Source organism: Cygnus atratus, chromosome 15, assembly GCF_013377495.2.
Source record: "Cygnus atratus isolate AKBS03 ecotype Queensland, Australia chromosome 15, CAtr_DNAZoo_HiC_assembly, whole genome shotgun sequence".
Classification (NCBI taxonomy): domain Eukaryota; kingdom Metazoa; phylum Chordata; class Aves; order Anseriformes; family Anatidae; genus Cygnus; species Cygnus atratus.
Window position 1 is genome coordinate 12,188,740 of NC_066376.1, and position 19,817 is coordinate 12,208,556.

The 19,817-nt window shown below is 50.2% G+C and overlaps 1 protein-coding gene across 5 annotated transcripts; it reads right to left on the reverse strand.

Annotated features, from left to right (window-relative positions):
* Positions 1 to 2,776: 2,776 nt before the first annotated feature.
* ANKS3 (ankyrin repeat and sterile alpha motif domain containing 3) lies at positions 2,777 to 19,589 on the reverse strand. Of its 5 annotated transcripts, none has more exons than XM_035549108.2 (19): positions 19,493 to 19,589; positions 19,121 to 19,192; positions 16,689 to 16,799; positions 16,376 to 16,551; positions 15,816 to 16,014; positions 15,477 to 15,598; positions 14,727 to 14,808; positions 13,920 to 14,055; positions 13,448 to 13,606; positions 12,197 to 12,322; positions 10,829 to 10,944; positions 9,811 to 9,978; positions 9,220 to 9,344; positions 8,811 to 8,952; positions 8,088 to 8,260; positions 6,793 to 6,878; positions 5,799 to 5,882; positions 5,197 to 5,291; positions 2,777 to 4,970 (listed from the first exon to the last, which is right to left on the reverse strand). In XM_035549108.2, exons 4-18 carry the CDS (start codon positions 16,543 to 16,545, stop codon positions 5,209 to 5,211), a joined length of 1,971 nt encoding a protein of 656 aa, XP_035405001.1. In that variant the 5' UTR covers positions 16,546 to 16,551; positions 16,689 to 16,799; positions 19,121 to 19,192; positions 19,493 to 19,589; the 3' UTR covers positions 2,777 to 4,970; positions 5,197 to 5,208. The 5 variants fall into 5 exon arrangements, 4 of the variants coding, with proteins under 4 accessions (XP_035405001.1, XP_050569837.1, XP_050569838.1 ...); XM_050713880.1 differs by having other exon boundaries at positions 19,129 to 19,192; positions 19,493 to 19,580; XM_050713881.1 differs by having other exon boundaries at positions 2,783 to 4,970; positions 16,689 to 16,783; positions 19,129 to 19,192; positions 19,493 to 19,574.
* Between the last annotated feature and the right edge of the window lie 228 nt (positions 19,590 to 19,817).

Here is a 19,817-nt window from a genome sequence, read left to right on the forward strand (position 1 = left end):
CCCTCGTGCTTGTGCAGAGCGGGCGAGCGGCGCGAGGAGCTGAGCCTGCCACTCCCTGACCCCACGCCATCACCTACCTCTGCTGGCACCACCAGATGATGCTGGCCGCAGGAGAGGCCCAGCTGAAGCAGGACGCAGGCTCCTGCTGGGAGCAGGATGGATGCCGGGCTCTCCAGGGCATCCGCTCCTTGCCTAAGCGGGGGCCCTCGCCGCCACCCCGAGACACCTGTCCTGGGGTCGTCCTGCAAAGCTCTTCACCTCCTCACCGCCCGCCGCAGACCATGGCATCGGCATCTGCCTCCGTCCTCGCTGCTCTCCAGCCGCCCCCTTGCCTCCTCTCTGCGACCTCCTCCCATGGCGGAGCCCCCCCCCGGAGCCCCCCGGCGCCAGCTGAGTGGCACACACGCAGCTTAGCGCAGCGCTTGAGCACTTGAACTTGTGTTAATCCTGCCCTGTAGGAAGGACAGCGCTGCTTCTCTGGTGGGGCCGGGAAAACCACTGCAGGGGAGAGCGAAGGACTCGGACCCCGGCCTGCCCACAGCGGGAGGGGGGAGCTGAGCCCCGGCCCCCCCAGGCCCAGCCACCTCCTCCTCCCCAGTGAGCGCTGTAAAGCCCTGCACGGGAAATGCCGCAGGCTCGGGAAGAGAAGGCTGGCAAAAGGCTGGGTATTTTGGGGCCCGGCTATGCAGCAGCTGCCTGTGAAGAGCCTTGCTTTCCAGGAGGGGGCCGAGCACTTGCTGTACACCCTCGCCACCAAGTAGCCTGTTGGGAGCCCAGTCTCTGCTGCCGTGGCCCAGCTCAGCACCCCTGCTGGGATGGGGACCCCAGCCCCAGAGCACCCAAACCACAGAAGAGCCTCCAGCAGCGTCTCCGCACCTCGCCTTGGAAGCCCAGCAGAGCCCAGCCGCGTGCACCTGGCTGGCTGCAGCCGAGAGCTGTGTCCAGGAGTGGTCCTGGTGCTCCCGTGAGGGGTGAGGGCTGAGCACAGCAACGGCCGCCAGCACCACCCCAGCCCCCTTGCTCTCGCCTTCAGCAGCAGGACAGACAGTTAGTCCCTAACTCCTGCTGCACAACGCTTTGCCTTGCAACGGCCGCTCCATCAGGAGGGAGGAAGCAGCTCTTACTCCCCGCTGCATGCAAGTGGACACAGGTGGTGCTCCAGCACAGAGCAAGGGGCTCGCACAGCCCCCGGGCTCACGGGCTGAGCCTCTTGCAAACACAGGGGCTCGAGGAGAGCTGCCTTGAGCACGGGAAGGACAGAGCTCAGCCCCACTGGCATGTGAAGCTGGAGGGCCAAGCAGGAGTTTTGCTGGACAGATGTAACCCCTGTGAGACCATTTTGCACATTGACTCTTTTCAGATGTAAATAAATGTTTATTTTTCAGCAAGCAGAGCATGCCACGTGTCTGCTCTGAGGGAGGGAAGTGGCTCTCAGGCACCAAGGTAAAGGCAGCTGTGTATGTAAGAGCACTGATGTGCACTTATGCACACACGCTCCTCACTATAGGTTACTAAACAGGCACCAAGAGCCCCTGGCTCAAGATAGCACCGTGTTCCCCACCCTGGGATTACATTACAGGGTGCACAAGGACAAAAACAGCAAAATAAGTCAACGTGGTGATAAATAATACAAACAGCTACCACAATTCCATGCCAGCTCTTGTACCAGGAGAGCCGAGTCACACGCAGAACAAGGAAGCAGGTAGTTTCTCCCGGCCAGGAGCTGGATTGCAGCCTGGATTCTTTGCCCTTCGCTGGGTGCTGCCAGTCCCAGCAGGGAATGGCCCCAGGAGCTGCTGCTGGGCCTGCAGAGACACACTGCCGGGGGAAGAGCTAGCCCTCCTCCTGAGATCAGCTAGTTGCCCCCCCCCAAACACTGGCCCCTGGGTTCCCTGTACTCTTCTCCCAAGTGCTGCTGCGTGCAAGATGAAGCTGAGAAGAGACAAGTAGCAGTTTTCAACACCATGACCTTAAAAAAGACAGCATGAAAGGGAAGCAGGGAAGCTGGCGCCAGCTTTCTCCCAGCGGCTTCAGAATTGGGTATAGGACCAGCCCTGGTTGCACACTGTCCCACAGGCAGGCTGATGCAGGATACAGGGACCACAGGGATCCAAGTGTGAGTCTTCTCTGCTCCACTCCCACCAGTTCAGCCCACAGGTCAGCTTTGTTTGTGTTTCAACACAGCAGCTTTACTTCTGACCAGACAGAAGGTTTATGTTACAGCTGCTGAATGGTAGCTCCTCTTGCCCACCTGTCTCTAGTGACAGATCAGAGCTTGGCTGAGGGTTTGGCAGAGCGCAGTCACACTGCCACAGCTCACAAGTCTCAGACCAGAGCTGGGCCCAAGATCAGCATTTCATCTTAAGAAAACCCCAGCACGCAACTCAACAAGGCCTAAACTCATTTCTGAGCTACTGCAGAGACCGCCACCTTTCTCAAGCAGCTAGGACCTTTTGGGTGTAAAAGTGGCAGTTCCCAGCTAGGAAGTAAAAAGGCTCACGCTTACCTATGCACACTCCTCCTCCGCAGCGCTGATACTGCTGACTACACGAGTTCCCACACCACCTACCCAGCTAGCACTGCCAGGGCATCACCTCCAACAGGGGCCAGGCAGGGACTGGGAAGCCATGGACAAGGCAGCCCCAGAGCCCTGCAGCCACCTGGGGGAGAAAGCTAGAAACACTACGTATTCCTGATGGTCCTGAAATGAATCGGTCAGGTTATTCACAATTCTACACCAGCTCCCTCCCAAGAAGCCCACACACCAGACACCAGAAACAGGTTTTCAGTTTTTATTGTTTTAGCCAAGTCAACAAACGCTATTTAATTTGGACAGCTTGACTACGGGTAGCACCAGACTCCCTGCTGCCTGCACAGCCACCCTTTCAGCACTGAATACTGTTTCAAGTCACACATCCAAGGGATTGCTTCCTCAAGGGAACAGTTCTATAAAGCCCCTTCCCTGGCGTCCCCCTTGGGACACTCTAGCACCCTTCTGAGCCTTTACATCTGGGCTCCCAGAGAACCTTTTCTGTTGGGCTTTCTTCACACTGTAGGTGTGAAGTCTCCTGTCTACTCCTCCAGGCTGCGAGTCTCCAGCCTACCCCTGTTCCGTAGGGGGGAACGAAGGACAAGGCCCCAAATCCTGCTCCTAGCACATCCTCAATACTCTGAGCAGCTTTCAGGGATGCTGCCTCAGAATAGCTGCCTCTGCCACAACAATAGTGCTTCAGCATGAAAGCTCCTGCAGCCTCGTCCTACTGCCTGCAGCACTTGACACCTGCATACACCCATGTCATCCCCCAAACAAGGGGCACAACAGCAGCTTTTTCATTTCAAGAGTTAAACATGAATAGAAGGCAACGTTCCCCAGCTGAGCATGCTGTCAAGTGCACACAGGCTGCGGCAGTGCAGGTGTGCCAAGTGGTGTACATACCTGCCTCAGTGCCCCAGGACTGCCCCCCAAAGTGCAGGGACAATTCACTGGGACAGCCCAACTGGATGTCACCTTCACCAAATGCAGACTCATTTTCAAGCCTAAATAGCCCTGGGCAGTTGATCAGAAGGGGATAACTAGCTAAGGATGGAGCTGGGATGTTTTTTTTGCGTTTCAGCATTTGTGATTAAGGTTAAAAAAATAATCAGAAGGAACACAGTTTCTTCCCCTTCTCAGCAAAGAGAAGGGGACTTCTCCAGACTCATTAAGGCCATCGGTCAGACCACAGGTATTCCCTACCCACCTCCCACTTGCCTTGGACTCAGCAATACGCAGGAACAGAGCTGCTGCACAGTGCTGGAAGCCATTTTATACGATGTAACTGTCACCAGAGCCCCTGTGGCTGTTTGCCCAGCTCCAAGAGACCGGGCAGTCCCCTTGGGAGGGGGCCTCTTCCTGCGCCATGCGGTTGCCCTTTGAAAACACCCACAGTGCCAACACAAGAACGCCTCAGCAGCCCTATTTCCTAGCACTGAAGCCTGGAAACCAAAGGCAGGCAAAGCTGGGGACTAAAGCTTTGCACTGCAGCTACATCTGCAACTGGGATATGATTTTATTTTTATTTTTAAATCCACCTCCCGCGTGGGGACAGATCTATTCCTCTGTTCTTGTTCTGCCCGCCTTGGCACTCTGTTGTTTGCCAGAGGCAAAGGAGATCAAACAGTCTTGAGCTTTTCCTTCTCTCTCATGTCCTTCCAGGGGCACATCTGCCTTGCAACCACTGTCAGTGTTGGGATCTTGGCACCGACAAACCTGACCACTGGAGTCTCTGCCACAAAGCGTTTACCACAAAAAACAGTTATTTGGGAGTGAAAAACATGATCAAAAGTGACCCCGGAGGGCGGGCAAGAATCTGAATTGAACCAAGGCGGGCTGGCTAGGAGACGTTTTGAAGTACAGATCTGAGACAGCAGTAGGGAAGTCATTCCAGCTACAGACTAGGGCTGCGTGAGCTTCTCTGGAGCTCACTGCAAAACACCACCACCTCTGCTCACTTTAGTCATCCACAACAAGCCTGCCCTCCTTATTGCCTCAGATACATTTTCTGTGTCAGCTCCTGAGCAACTACCAATCCATGTGTGTTGGAGGCCTTCAGGAGCGGATTCTGAAAAGGATAACTGATTGCTGTAGGTAGCTGTCAGCTTTCTAACACCACGCAGCCCTCAATGACAAAGGCTACAGGGAGTTTAAGGCAGATAAACCCTTTGGGCTCAGTGCTTGTCCTCTTAACTTAACCTTCCAGTACAGACAACATGTTCCTGGGAACCTAGACAACAGTCAGGCCCATACAGCTGCTGAGTCCTTGTCCTCTGCTGTCCCTCATTCTCCCAGGCACGTTCTCTGATGGCCAAGACCTTCTTCCACACATCGGCCAGCTCTCAGCAGAGCTGCGGTGCTGCCAGCACAGTGCTCACGTTCACTCTCCCAGGCACACTCAGCTTCCGGGTGGAACAGTCACCCGACGTCAGTATTCCTGCAGCCACCAGGAAAAACAGGACAGTTACCCTCCTGGGGGACACAAAGACAGATTTTTCCAAACAGAAAACCAGTCAAAGGGCACATAAGGACCGGAGTAATGCCTCATGGTGGATGCTACGAGCAAACACTGGGCACAAGCCACGGATGGCTGTCACTTGCTGCAAGGAATGATGCTCCCTCAATTCCACAGCCCTTTCTAGCTATCATTAGTTCCCACTCACCATCCTGCTTCGTTATGGCTCTAGCCAGCTCTGCCCGCCCTGCCCTGGGGCCTGGAGCCTTTGGAGGTTTTGAGTCACAGTCTGCAGAGCTTTACCTGAGGACAAACCAAAAGGAAAAATCATTGTCAGCAATAGGCCAGCGAGTGGTAAAGAGCAGGCTGCAGACTGCATTCAGCCACCATTATCCTGCCTCTATGCCATCTTCTTCCTTGCATCTTGCAGGACCCATGGAACAAAACCGTGCATATTGCTGGGACAAGTTCCTGTCTGCAGGGCACACGCTTTGGGAACCCCTTCACATGCAGCTCTGATCACTGAGCAGCAGGAGAGGACAGCAGCAAGGAAGACACAGGGAGCTATGGATCCCCTTCTCAGTCTGGACCTGTCAGCAGAGGCTAAGGCAGAGCCCAACGTCTGCAGTGAGAGTAAGTGCAAGAAAATGCCAGCAACAGCTTCATAGTTGGGAGACTTCCCTCAGCGATGGGGGGATTGTTAGCTCCCTCCAACCCATACCACTGCCAAACCATCAAAAGCCTGCCCCGCCATGCCTCCCCTCCAGCACAACAGTCACTTCACATGACCGGAGTCCTCCCCCACCTTACCCATTTCTCCCACACACTTCTCTAGAACAGCTGACAGCTCAGGCAAGCTCAGAGACTTCAAGGAAGGTGGCCATCCTTCCCGCACTGCAAGAAAGAAACCACACATTTGTCAATCTGCATGCTCTGCAACAGAACAGAGAGAAGGGCTTGGTGTTGCTGTGAGGTGTCTACACCCAAAGTGCTTCCAGTTGGGGGTTCTGAGTCACATGTGAAGGGAACTGGAACTGCCCATGGCAGAAACTGAGTTTTTTCCCCCACCAATTATACCACTTGTGATCCCCGCCCCCCCCCCCTCAGAAATACTGGCTTGGTCACACAGTAAGACAGATCTCAAAGATTAAGTGTAGCAGACTGAAATCATCATCTCTGATTACGTCACTTTTAAAACACAAGCAGTGAAGAGCACATCACGTAGGGCAGCATGGCCATTTGGTAGCTCCTTGTGATCAGGAGCTGGAGAGCCAACCCTACCCAGCCACGTACAGCCGTTTGCCTCACTACGTGAGCAGCACAATCCACCAGACTGGGTCACTGAACCACCACTGGTTCTGATTCAGACCTTGCTCTAGTGCACAGTGCAGTAACACACCTGAGGGGCCCACACTGCAGTGCAGGAAGGGGAAGCCACAGGATCTTTAAGCACGACTGCCACTGAGTGCCTGTGCTACAGCTCTACGTTTTTAGCCAGAAACACCTGCCAGACCCCAGGACTTCTGACTTGCTAAGGATCAAGAGCTTCAAAGAAACTCTGCTGCAGTGAAAACCCAAACACCTTGGACACTTCAGATGCTTTCCCCAAGCAAGACTTTTTATACTAAGTGTAAGCATTTACCTGCTCATCTAGCATTCCAAATCACACCTAGCCTCTCCCTCTCAGCAGTGAAAGGCAAGCACATGGCCTGCTCTAGGGTCTCCCACTGTTTGCCCACCCTCTGCTCCTGTTTCTTTGGTTTGATAAGCTCTTCCTTCCCCAGACATACTACTCAACTCTCACCGGTTCCCAGCTGCACCTTTGTGTCCAGTGCTCTGCCAGCTGCCTGCTCTTGGGTTAGCCGGGAGGACAGCTCTGCTTGACAGGATCTGCCAAACAAGACAAAGCCAGTCAGAAATGCACAGGGTGGTTTCTGGAACAGCATGCCGGTCTGTGCCCTCCTACATCCTGCAAGTACCTGCTTGGGATGCCGAGGGACCACATCTAACGCCCTGGGTTACAAACTGCTCCTTGTTCCTTCCCAGGAAGAGGAAGACGTGCCCCAGACAAAGCTCAGGGCGCTCTCCACTGTGCCCCATCTCCACAGCAATCTCTGCCCCTGTCCACAGAGGAGCTGCGGGGGGAGAAGAGAAGGAGGAGGTGGGGTGAGCAGGAGAAAGCCTAAGCCAGGGGCTGCATCTGGTTTATATGAGAATCAACCCCAGTCCAAGGTTTCTAATGGGCAAATGAAGCTACCTCAGGACAGTCATCAGGGGCACGCATAAAGTTCTCTGGTTAACATCATCATGCTATCAGTTCAAACAGTGCAGCCTCAGCTCCTCAGTGGGAAGAGTGCTCTGGGAATATCACTCTGCTCTCCTTTGGAAGCCAATCCCTGGCTTGGGCGTGAGCTGAGCCTTCTCCCCTGTTAGACTAGAAACTGTAGCAGTAGGACTACTGTCATCTTCAAGGACACGTCAGTCCTATCAACCAATAGATCAGGGCCCGGGACAGAACAGCGGCTCAGCTGGGGCATGGAGAAGAGTACCCCAAAGGCAGCAAAGGACATAACAGCAGGTAGGGGAAGACGGAACTCAGAGGCAGTGGTGGGCATGAACAGGGCAGGCTTCTCTCTGTTAGGAATCAGAGCTGCTAAAAAAGAGTATTCTTCGCTAGCCAGGATCGGACACTGGAAGTCCTTTGATACTCTTTGGAAGTTAGAAACTCTTTCCTGCATTCATGCAGTCACCAAGCCACATGCCCCCTAGTACTTGGGTCTCATATAAGCACTTAGGCTTTTGGTTCCAAAGGAGCTGAGTCCCTTCATCTTTGAGTTGGAATAGGAGCACTCGGCACTGAAAAAAACAGCCCATTTATAACTCATGCATCTAATCAAGGCTTCGTATCTGCTCACATGGCCATGACTTTCCACTAGAGAAAGCCACAGAGGATCCAGAATGAGTTCAGATGCCTCACGAGCTGTCCTGCCTTACCCTATGTATCACCTGTAAGAGTGACAGTATGACCTCTGATCTCTGCATAGCCCAAATCCCCATTTTCCCCATTAGCTTCAGTGACATTTGCTGGGAAGAACTTACTTGATCTGATCCAGTAAGACCCCAGCATCCTTGGTGATGGCCTGAGCCTCTCTGAGCTGGCACTGGATGGCATTCCAGGTCTCATCCCGCTCCATCAAACAGCTCTCGGCCACCGCACGCAGCTTCTGCTCCTGGCACACCTGGCCCTTCATCACCTCCACCTCTTCACACCTCTACAGCAGAACAGAGTGCAGATGACTACACTGCAAGTACTGTACATCACTCTCACACATGCCTGCTCTGACACGTCCCTGCTGTTTTAATGGGTTTGGCAGCCAGAGGGTCCCTGCAGAAACATGCCAAAACCAGCAGAAATGAAACTGCCCAAGATTTATACACTGAACAGAGATTCTATCCACACCAAGACCAGCCCCAAAGTTACAGTTTCCTCTTGCTCTCCTTTTCCAAAGATATTCAGAAGACCTAATTTCCTAAATCAGTAGAAGCCCGTTTGCAGATGGCTGCACAACTTCATGTGAAGTGACACTACCAAAAAAGGCAGGTAGTCAGTTCCCCTCACCCTCTCATTTTAGTTCTCAGGTGAATGCAGAGGGGAAAATTTGTATTTATGGGGTTAACTGATCTACTCAATGCCTAGTGTGTCCTCTGGAAGTTATGCCTGTTCCTTTATCCCAGTCCATTAGAGGCAGAACATAGAAACACGCTACCGGTCACTCATTAGACCATGATAAGCCACTGAGCAGCTCCTGGCAGACTTCTTACCTTGTGCAGCTGAATGGCCAGTTCCTGCATCTCAGCCTCCAGCCGATCTGCATAGGCCAGCTCCAGGGCATCACTGGGTGGCCGGGCATTGCTGTGCCATCGGGCAATAGCAGAAGTCATCTTCCTCTTGGGTCCAAACAGGCTGGTGGGAAAACGACAAACTGTCAGGGAGCAAACACAGCATTGTCTGTGCCCGTGCCCAACAAGATGCCTGCAGGACCTTTGCTACCTCCTGGTTCCTCCAAGGGCACCATCCACAACAAAAGCTTGTTGTGGCCAGGAACTAAGGGATATCAAAGTTGTGCGGGAGACTACCAAAACAGAGAAGCACTCACCAGCTAAGCTTTCTTTACCAGGTTGCATTTGTAGTTTTAAGGGAAGAGATAAGAACTACCTGACAGATACTCACGTGATGCCTATTTCCTTCAGGTCACTCTCTGTGAGGGTCAGGAAAATCCTGAGGTCAACATCTTGCTCCTCAAACACTTGCAGGTACTTCAGGCACCCAATCTGCTCAAGGAACGTTGCCAGGTCCTGCAGCCCATACAAAAACTATTTACGCTCTCACAAACAAAAGCATCAGCTCTCTTCTTCACCATAAACATCTGCTTCCTCTTGTTATTGTTATGCCTTCCTGGGTTCCAGCAAGTCATGACTCGTCCTGGCCTGTGCACTGCAGCTACTACCTCCTGTAACAACTGCAGAAGAGACAGCTAACCCCCCACCATTTGCCCTAGTCCCCACCACAGCCCTGAAGGATCTGTAATATCCCTCCAAGCAACACCAACACCTAAACAAGCAGTTCTTTGTACAAGAAATTGCTCTTTCACAAGTATTTATATTTGGGCAGGGGGTGGGTATCATAGACATTTTGATGACAGCTTTCCTTTTATCTGAGAAGGCCAAGAAAGCAGCTTGAACAATTTCAAAGAAACCTCCCAGGCTTGATACAGTGATGTGGTCTGCATCACTTCAAAGATAGCTTTCTGTCCTCAGTTACCTGGGGTCCTGTATAGGCAGGGGGCTCTGGAAGCATGAGGTGCTGACTAGAGCCTCCAGCTTTCCCTGGGCAGTGGGTCCACTGGTTATCACTGTTGCTGTAGCGGTTCTTGACCTTAAAACTTTTGGCTTGTTTCCGACTTGGAGGACTGTTTGTGTGGTCAGAATCCTGAAAAAGGAAAGAACACAACAGGGAATGTTGGGTCAAGGACAGTCATGCAAAGGTGCCATGAGCACTATGTCTAACAAGTGCAGGCTCCAAGCCTAAAGCTCTAAATCCAGACAATGGTCTACAAATACAAGCAATGACGACTAGAAACATTTTCAGAAAGGGCCGAGTCAAATCACTGTCAGGATAGCACCTTGTTATAGCACTGCTCTAGACTGGCCTGGAATTAACAGGCTCTTGCAATTCCAGCCTATGAAGTAGCATGCGGGAGCAGAGAGCAGCACCAAATCCTCCCCAGACCAATACAATGCACTGAGTTCCCATTTGTGAGAAGCACCTCAAGAAACAGGATCTGTGTTCACAACCCTTCTACGTACCAGCCCAGAGCTGGCTCTGAAGCATGAGCTGTGACTTGAACCACCTCTTCCCTTTTCTGTATTTCAGGGTGACAATGTAGCATTACTGTGCTTCTCTAAATCTTACAATACTGCCTATTACCTCACCACGCTAAACGATCGACCCAGCTCTAGCAAGTGATGTCCTTTACGGATTGCTAGATAGATGGTGCTCAAGAAAGAGTTCAGAAGCAACAGAGAGAGCTTAAAAACCATTCACTCAACATCAAAAAATCTACTTGAGGGAATATTCTGATAGTTGGCTACTAGCCAGAGACCAAACAAGCCGATGTGTAATCTTCAAATACAGAAACTTGGTTTTGCGTGCCTTCCTGTACCTTTTCTCACCCAGCCTGGTAGTGCAGCCTTCTGTGGAGGTAGAATCATAACAGGCTGTGGAAGGGTAACAGCACAGGCCAAACTGAAGGCAGAGAAAGAAAAAAGGACAACCTCACCTCATTGCTTTCCAAGGAGCCTTCACTGCTGACCCCCAGGGCTTTGGTCAGGCATTCACTACTGCTGCTGCTGCTCCTGATGGTTGCTAAGTTGTTTGTGAGGAAAACATTATCCTCTGGAAAGGAACAGGAAAGAAAATCTTGAGGTTGAGCTTCATTACACTCAAGACTGTTTTTGCCACACGACAATCAGGGAAGTCTCCTGGAAGGCATAAAGGAGGTCTTGTTCTGGGTTTCTCCTTCACTTGTAATACTCATGATTACAAGACAGTTCTGAGACAGACACGTCACAAGTCTGATCCCACGCACTAGTCTTTCTCCTAGTCTGCTTAATATCTCAGCGAGCCGGAAGGCCAAGTGTGTGTTTGTGTGTTTCTGTGAGGCTCTTGACGACAGGGTGGACAAGTGAATTATTACCTACAATAAGCCCTCACTCCCATTACTGAAATCCAGGGAAAATCTCTTTGAGCAAGGCCAGCACAGTGCCACATTACCCTCCATTAGTTTAGGAACGCCCATAGATGCTTTCCTTGTGCTGCTTCACAGAATCATAGAACGGTCAAGGTTCATAGGGACCTCTAGAGGGTATCTTGTCCCAAACCATGCTCAAGCTAGTCACCTAGAATCATGTAACGGCAACATCTCCAAGAAGGGAGTCTCCACCCATCTAGGCATCCTGTTCCAGTGTTCAGTCACCTTCACAGTAAAAACTGTTTCTTTACGTTCAGAGGCAATCTCCTCCATTTCAGTTTGTGTCTGCCACCTCTTGTTCTGTCACTGGACACCACTGAGAAGAGCCTGGCTCCGTCTTCTTCACACCCTCCATTCAGATATTTATACACACTGACATCCCCACAGAGCCTTCTCTCCTTTACACTAAACCACCTTGGCCCTCTCAGCCTTTCCTCAGAAGGGAGATACTTCAGCCCTCAACATATTAATGGCAATTTGCTGGACCTCTTTTACCAAGGGAATATCTTACTTGCTCCAGAATGCCTCCCTTCTGCCCCTCCAGGTTCTGGGATTTCTCAAGGTCAGCCCTACTACTGACAGTAGACAGAGGTGACGGTAAGACAGAGGTGTCTTACTGACAGACAGTAAGACAGAGGTGAAGGCAGCATTCAGAATGGTCTTTCCTCTCCCTGCCCACTGGGGCATCTCACTCTCTGCTTGGAGGGTCAAGCACAACCTGGTTCTGGCCAGTGGTACAATACTACGATGCTACAGACTCAGGTCAGAGGTGAAGATCCAGTGACCACAGCTGCCTAACAGCTAAGGAGATTGGAAAGTGAACACGGAAGCCAAGGGGCCAGTCCCACACCCAGGTGAGCTTTGCAAGTAGATTCTTTCTCCAACACAGTGATTTACCCCTGCTGCTGCTGCTCTCCACATCCTGCTCATTAATTGGAGAGGTAACATCCCGGTTCCGGATACCATCTGCTTCACAGCTGCCATCATCATTGAAGGTAACATAGCCCTGAGGAGGAACCTGCTCTGTGTGCACAAAAAAGGCAGAAGGAACAGAGCAATTAGGATTCAAGTTACCAGGGAGGTTCCAGCAGAAAGAGCATTCATTCAGGGATTTCAAAATAACCAAGAGACTGTCACTTCAACTAGCAGAATCCATTTTAAAAAGCACAGGGGAGAAAGTGTGTATGTCTACAGTTTCCCTCACACAAACAAATAGCCGGACTTTATTTAGATGATGGCATTGATGAAAAGTCAGAGGGAACAGCCTTATAGCAGAGCTGTACCTTACTTATGGAGCAGCTTTCAAGCATTTCCTCTCATCTCCACACTCACACTAAGTGGGAAAACATCTGCTTAAGGCAGCAAAGTGCCAACTGTACTTCACCCCCCCAGCCAAGCACAATGTAAAACTAACCCTTCCGCATCTGTGTTAACATCCCACTATCATTTCAGAAGCTGATTATTGTGCTGATACAGTCACTGCCCATGGTGTAGCATGCATCTGTGTTAAGAGAATGAACCAAGTGTTGAATATGCTTTTAAGCCCATATTGGCTATTTCAGAAAACTAGGTAATCAGCCTGAGGAATACCTATAGCTACAACACATGCATGAGAAGGCAAGTTCATACCACTGCATCCAGTGGTCAATGTCTGAACTGTCATGATCTTTCTCCCAGCCTTCTACAAAGGCCTTAAACTTTTTTTTTGAAGCAGTACTTCAAGCATCAAGGAAAACAAAGCTGACAGGTCCAGGTGTAGCAAATTTACTTTCCTTATCAGTTATTTCCTGGATCGTGTGACCTCTTCCTTTGTCATCAGCTGAGAAGGGCTCTCAAGCCTTTGAGCCCACCTCAAAAGAGAAGCTGGACTGTTTTCAAGAGTGAGGGGGAACAGTAATTGAAGTAAGAGCAGTGTTTGTTCTACAGATAATTTTCCACTCGATATCCAGCTCTCACGAGTGCATTCAATAGACTGGTTTTAAACCAGAAGCTCTATAGCCTTGTATGAGGGAGTTAGTTCACTGTTTTCCTTTCTGTATAAGCCATGCATAGAAAAACCCAAATGAAAAGAGAATTGTTGGCACAGAAATAGCTGTAAAGCACCTGAGACCATGAAGGAGTCGCAGTTAGGCTTCAAACTATTCTCACCATAGCGAGACTGCTTCTTTCCCCCGATTCCAACTGCTGTTATCTTAGCCAAAGCCTGGGGCCCATCATGGATGCTGGGACCCTTGGTCCTACGAACAGGTCTCTGTCTCTGGGGAGCAGAACACGACTCATCTGAAGAACTCAGCTCTTCATATTTTCCTGTAGTCCGAACAAAGACTGTTAGCAGCATGATAGTTCATGTACCTACTTATTTATTACTGGTCCTATAAAAGCAATGAAAAGAAAAAAGGAAGCGTTAAAAGAGAGGGTGAAAGTTTAACTAGGTCAGAAAAGGGCCAGCAGGCAAGAAAAAAAAAGTGTTGGATCTGTGCCTCTTACATCCTAAAAAAATACTGGAATTTCCAAAAGAGACCGGCTAACATTACCCCATATATGTAATTCCATACTTACAAGACATCAAGCACCTATCTTCATGTTCTACCTTAAGATGAAGGAACTAAAACCTGTTTACCTGGACCCCTGCAGAAGACCTTGGGTACCGGGGCTGCATGCAAGTCTATCAACCCCACAATCTTCGTATGTCCATACTTCATAGCCAGTGTCCGTGCCGTGGCTCCAGTGTTATCTCTGACATCTGCTTTCACTCCCTACAGAAAAACAGGCATTTGAAGTGTTCATAGCAGATATGTATTACATAAAAAATATCTTCAAGGAAGCTAAAGAATTGTCTTCATTTCTCCAAGCCCATCAGAAATACAGGCTCACCTTTGACAGTTCAAGCTGCACTATGAATTCCTTGTTGCCTTTCTATCTGGTCTCCCCAATCCCCAAATGCCAAGGAGGCATATGGCTCTTGTGCATTGCCACTGGGAGCTACTTAGTTTTATCTGAAATGTTTTGCATTGCTGCCTCCCTCTGGAATTCAGCTGGACCAGCTGAGTGGGATATTAAAAACTTTAACATTGGCATTCATGTCTCTTGATAAGCTTTAGGACAGAGACTTAAGATGCCCAGTAGTCCAAGCACGCAAGCCTGTAAACTCAATGCAGATTACTGCATTAGCTGCTTCCTAATTCAGCCAATATTCAGTCACATCAGACTTTCTCCTCCTTGTGCAAGACTAGCAGTGCACTGAGTATTAGCTTTCAGAAAACAGCTATTTTTAGAACAGCCCTTGGAATTCATTACTTTAGATCAGAGTGACTGTCAGTGATTAAACAACACTTAGAACTGTTATGGCATTAGTCTTGTGGTTCTCCCTCTCTGAAGGCTCAAACCACAGATTTTGAGCTTTACAGAGAACTGTCCAGACACTTACATGATTGAGAAGGTATTGAACAATTATCTCATGGCCAGAAGCAGCTGCTTCCATCAGAGGTGTATATCCATACACAGGCTCCCTAGAAAGGGAACAAATACACATGGATCAGAATAATCAAAAACGCGTTGCATTCCTTGCCATATCATAATAGGACACTTCCAGCCTCCACCCTTAGCTGATCACAAACTATACAGTATATTGGCTGTATATATACACGCTGCATTCTGGCCTATCTCAATAAAACAGATGCAGAAAGTGTTACTCTGCACAGCAACATGCTGCTCCTCCAGCTGCCTATCTGCCTTTCATTGACGAAATCTGTTTTTCAGGAACTAGCAAAGCCGAGAACCTCTTGCTGTCCCTAGGCAATTCAATACACAAACGTACAGGTGGTTCCTAAGTCACAGGAATTTGCTGCACACTCCAAAAACTAGAAACCAAACTTGAGTTCAGGAACGGTCGCACTTGTTTTCTTTTGGAGTTTATCCCATAATTAAGCCAGTAGTCAATCTAATTTCTCTTGTGCTTGTTTAAATAAGCGATAGCAACATGGGCAGCCCCCACTGTTCTGTTTGCAAGTCACCTGTCCTTGTACTAGCTAACAGCGTACCGTACTTCCTAAAGCGCAGGATAGGAGATAAAAGCAGGCATCTTCTTCCTGTCTGTGTTTGAGTGCATTCATACATCAACTGTTGCTTTCCTATCTGAAATGAGAGATCTTTTCAAAAGTGATAGATTTCTCCTTACTTGCAGTTGGCGTTTGCCCCGTTGTCGAGTAAGAACTTGACCATCTGCTGATGTCCAGCACTGGTGCAGTGAAATAAGGCAGTCCAGCCATGAATATCTTTCATCTCCAGCTCTGCGCCTTGCTTCAAGAGAACAGAGAATGTTCTTTACTGCATCCCCTCTGCTGGGTCTCTTAGCCACTGCCCCTCTGTGGTGTGATACCAAGAAAGTTTAAATCCCTGTCAGGAAGCTGGACTCAACAGAACAAATTGCAAACTTCGGTCACAACTGACGGAGAATCCTATTCTGTGCATTTAAACCATGCAGTGTGGCTTTACCTATTTATTACAGGATACACACCTGGAGGAGGAAGTAAGCAACACTTTCATTTCCACAGCTGGAGGCCAGCATGAGCGGTGTCTGTCCTTCTGGTGTTGGGATGTTCACATTCACTCCTGCTTCCAGCAGCAGGTGCACAATGGTGTCATGGCCAATATAGGAAGCATACATCAGTGGAGTCCAGCCACCACAGTTCCTCTTATTCAAATCCAGATCTCCACTAAATAACAGAAAAGAATTCAGCTGAACTACTGGCCTGGAGATATAGCTCACAGCAGATTCCAGCAGTCTCTGCTACCACCACCATATGCAAAGAATGCTGAAAAAAAAACCCAATAGAATCTAGCACTGAAGCCTGCATGGGAATTCCTACCAGCTCTAGAACAACATCCACCAAATCACCGAAGAGACCATTTTTAACCAGCAGGATTGCCCCCTGTAACTTTGTGCCTAAGAACACATCAGGAGTTCCATGGTGTGCCCTTCTTGCCATGTTAGGCAGACCTGTACAGCAGCCAGAGGAAAAAAAAAGTTAAGTCACTAAGTACAAGAGAGCTGTGCCCTCTCCAGCCCCTCCTTACCGCTGGATACACTCCTGCACCACTTCATACTGGCCGATGGAGGAGGCCGTGTGCAAGTCCAGAGGAACATCCAGTTCTTCCCGACAAATCATCTGCCCGACCCCATGCCACATGGAGAGACTGCGGCTCAGCAGCTCCGACTCGCTGGCTTCATCACTCAGCTCCGACATCCCGCTCTGAGCGACCAAAGCAAAGCAGAACTCTGAGCTGGCTGATCTCTGTCCTGCACCGAGTACTGCCTCACCGGGGAGCTCTGAAGCTCCAAGGCTTGGAGGCAAGGTCACCTCAGAGGCACAGAGTTTCAAACTCCTACCTTTACTTTGATGGCCTTCTTAGCCTGCTGTAGCCTGAAGCAATAAGACTTGCCAAGGAGTTTCTGCTGGCAGTTCTTTCTTGCTGCAGGAGACTCTGGGATTTGAATACACTAGGAAAATAAAAGCCAATAATGCTAAGAACATCTTTCAAATCTCATTTTAAGACTTCAGAAGCACCGGCTTTATTTCCTCCCCTTCTGATCAAAACACGCCTAAGGCACCTTTGGATAGCTTCATCAAGAGAAGACATTAAACTTCTACTTAAGTGCTGATAGCATGCTTAGTGCTATACAAAAGGATGTAATTCTTGGTCTGTATGTCTTATAATTCAGAGAGAATTAAAAATTGATGTGTCGGGAGAAGCACCAAAAACATGTCTTGCACCACAGGATGGCCCTGCCTAAACTAGAATTTGGTCGTTAATACCAACAAGTGCACACTGCTCTCAAAAGTAGTTAAGATCACCTGAACGAGGTGCACACTTCATCATGTCATCAGGTTATAAGGAGATTGTTTCCACTGTTTCAGCACTTCAGCAGCAGCCTAGTCCTATTGCTGTGAATCTTGGAAATAGCTGAAATGCTCTGAACAGCCGCGCACCTGCCCATTTGTTATCTGGCTGTACCCACCACTCTGCAGACAGTAACTTAATTACAAAGCTAGCACAGTTTCAGGACTGTCTGAAAGGTTTATTTTCCATCCCTAGCCTTGGGGAGCAATTGCAAATTAATCATTTTAACTACTCACAGGAGAGCGTTCTCATTTGGTGCTTCATAAAAAGCTCTTCAACACAGCTGCATCTATCAGCTGTGGTCTTCAGCTGCGGTTTCAGGCTACATCTGAGTCAACCCAATGGGAAGTGCTTTCCCATCCCTCTAGTCTTACTGCCTCCCATACAGCACTTCTGGGGTTTGCCAGATCCCACCACATACTACGTTGGGCAGCTGAGCTAACCAAGAAGCACTCTCTCCTTCTTGAAAGCTTCTTGCCAGTTTAACTCCTCAGACTAATTCATTTGGGGGTCATGCAAGTGCCACACTTGGCAACAATGAAGGAGAGACAGAATGTGCTTTTCAGCAGCAGTTAGTCTTTATGTTGCCTCAGATGTGACATTAGAAAACATAAATATACTTGCATAAATATACAAGAAGAGGAGTCCTCTTCTCGCAAGCACCAGCCCTTTTTCTTATAAGATAAGGGAATCAACTTTAACTCCTACCTCTTTTCTCCCCCAGTGGATATTTCTCCCATAGCTTGCTTCCCCCTCTGCCTTCTTTAACTTGCTAGGACCATAGAAGCACCACCCATTCTACCTAATCAGCATGCGTTGCTAATGTGTGATTCCTTTCTCAAGACATCACCTGTTTCACCTGATAATAGCAATTTCTATTACACTGGCAATGCAGGGGCCTCGTGCAGGAATACACAGGTGAACACAAGTGAAAGACCAGAAACACCCTGACCACCTCACAATCAAAACATAAATATATAAGTGGATAGGTGAAACATAAGCAGGAAAAGTAGTAGTGTTTCTCACCGCAACAAACTAAAGCTTCCACTGGAAGGCAAAAAGGCATGTTCGCAGTCAGTTAAGAGGTAAAGTCCACGACAGTTCGTACGTGCACGTTCAGATGAAAACAGAGCTCGCTGCTCTCTCTGCAGACCTCCTTTTTAATTGGGTACATTTACCATGAAACCCAGATGTTTAGCCTTTACCAGAACCTGCCCCACGTCAGTTACAAGTTACAAACACATCTTCAGCAAGTTGTCAGAGCAGTTTTGACACAACTGAGAGGTTAACTTAACACTTGACTCCAGAATATTCAAGACTCCCAACCTCACTGCTACCACCCTGACTCTGCTCTAACTACCTACATCTTGAGAGTTTAAAAAAGGCAAAAGTTTCACCCCAGACTAAACTGGAACATGATATCAGCTGTGAACACACCTAAGAAAATACAGAGAACAGCTGAACAAAATACAGAGGAGAAGAGTGAAAGTGATCAGAGCCCTAAAGACTAAAAAGAGCAAACTGACTAAATTGGGTTATCCAGACTAAAGAAAAGGAGCCAGGAGGAGGAGATGTGTGATGGCCTTCAAGTGCGTGAATGGTTGCTGCAAAGAGAAAGAGGACAGAAATAACCCATTCCTTGGGGGCTACAGTGGATATGACAAGATGTAATGGAGTTAAGTTGTAGCATGCAAGATTTTGGCGAAAGACCGCAGAAATCCTTGCATAAGTCAAAAAAAAGTACGCTAGGATGGATCAGCGGCGGAGATCTGCTCATTAGCAATAAGCTAGACAAACACCCCGAGAACATTTGCAGACTGCTCTTGCTTTGGGGCGAAGCGATTAACTCGGCACTCACTAGAAGCCCTCCTCAGCCCCCCGAGGCTGCCTTATAATTACTCCTCATCCGTCGCCACCTACCTGCTTACCAAGATCAGCACTCCCCGGAGACGCCGAGCAGCGAGCGGGCTGTCCCGCGCTCAGAGCTCGTTGCTTGAGCAGGTGAGAAAACCAGAACGCAGGAAAAGAGATATAAATTAGTAAAGTTATTCTGAAAATCGCCACCGCCCGGCAAAGGGTCCGGTCCGGTCCGGCCCCGCCGCCCCCGGTCCCCGGTCCCCTCGGCCAGGCCCCGCGCGGGGCGGCCCAGGCCTGCCCCCACCGGCGGGGGAAGCGGCCCGGGCGGCTGCCGCAGGGCCCGGTCAGACTCCGGGCGGCCGCAGCCGGAGGAGCCCCCGCTGAGGGGCCGAGCCCCGGCCGAGCACCCCCTGCCCCAGCCCCGCCGCCCCCCACCTGCCGCCCGGTGAGGCTCCGCTCCCGGAAGCCAGCACCGAGGCTGCCGGGAAGCAGCGTCCCGTAGCGCCTGGGGACTACAAAGCCCAAGAGCCCCCGCGGCGGCAGGGCCAAGCCCCGCCCCCCTTGCGGGAAAGAGCCAATAGGTGGCGGCGCTCTCCAGGGGGCGGCGCGCCGAGCGCCAATGGGGCTCGAGCCCCGCGGAAGGGCGGGCGGTTCGGCAGGCGTTGCGGCGCGGGCGGCGGCGAGGCAGGCGCGGGGGTGACGCGGCGGTGACGGGGACCCCGGGGCCGCGCGCCCGCCTCCCCCTGCCCCACGAGCGACG

Coding starts and splice junctions, on each gene's coding strand:
- ANKS3 (XM_035549108.2), bottom strand. CDS start 16,545: ATGTCGGAGCTGAGTGATGAAGCCAGCGAGTCGGAGCTGCTGAGCCGC. Junction 12,323..13,447: donor AAAGAAGCAGTCTCGCTATG/GTGAGAATAGTT, acceptor TTGTGCACACAG/AGCAGGTTCCTCCTCAGGGC. Junction 9,979..10,828: donor GCTCCTTGGAAAGCAATGAG/GTGAGGTTGTCC, acceptor TTCCTTTTTCAG/GATTCTGACCACACAAACAG.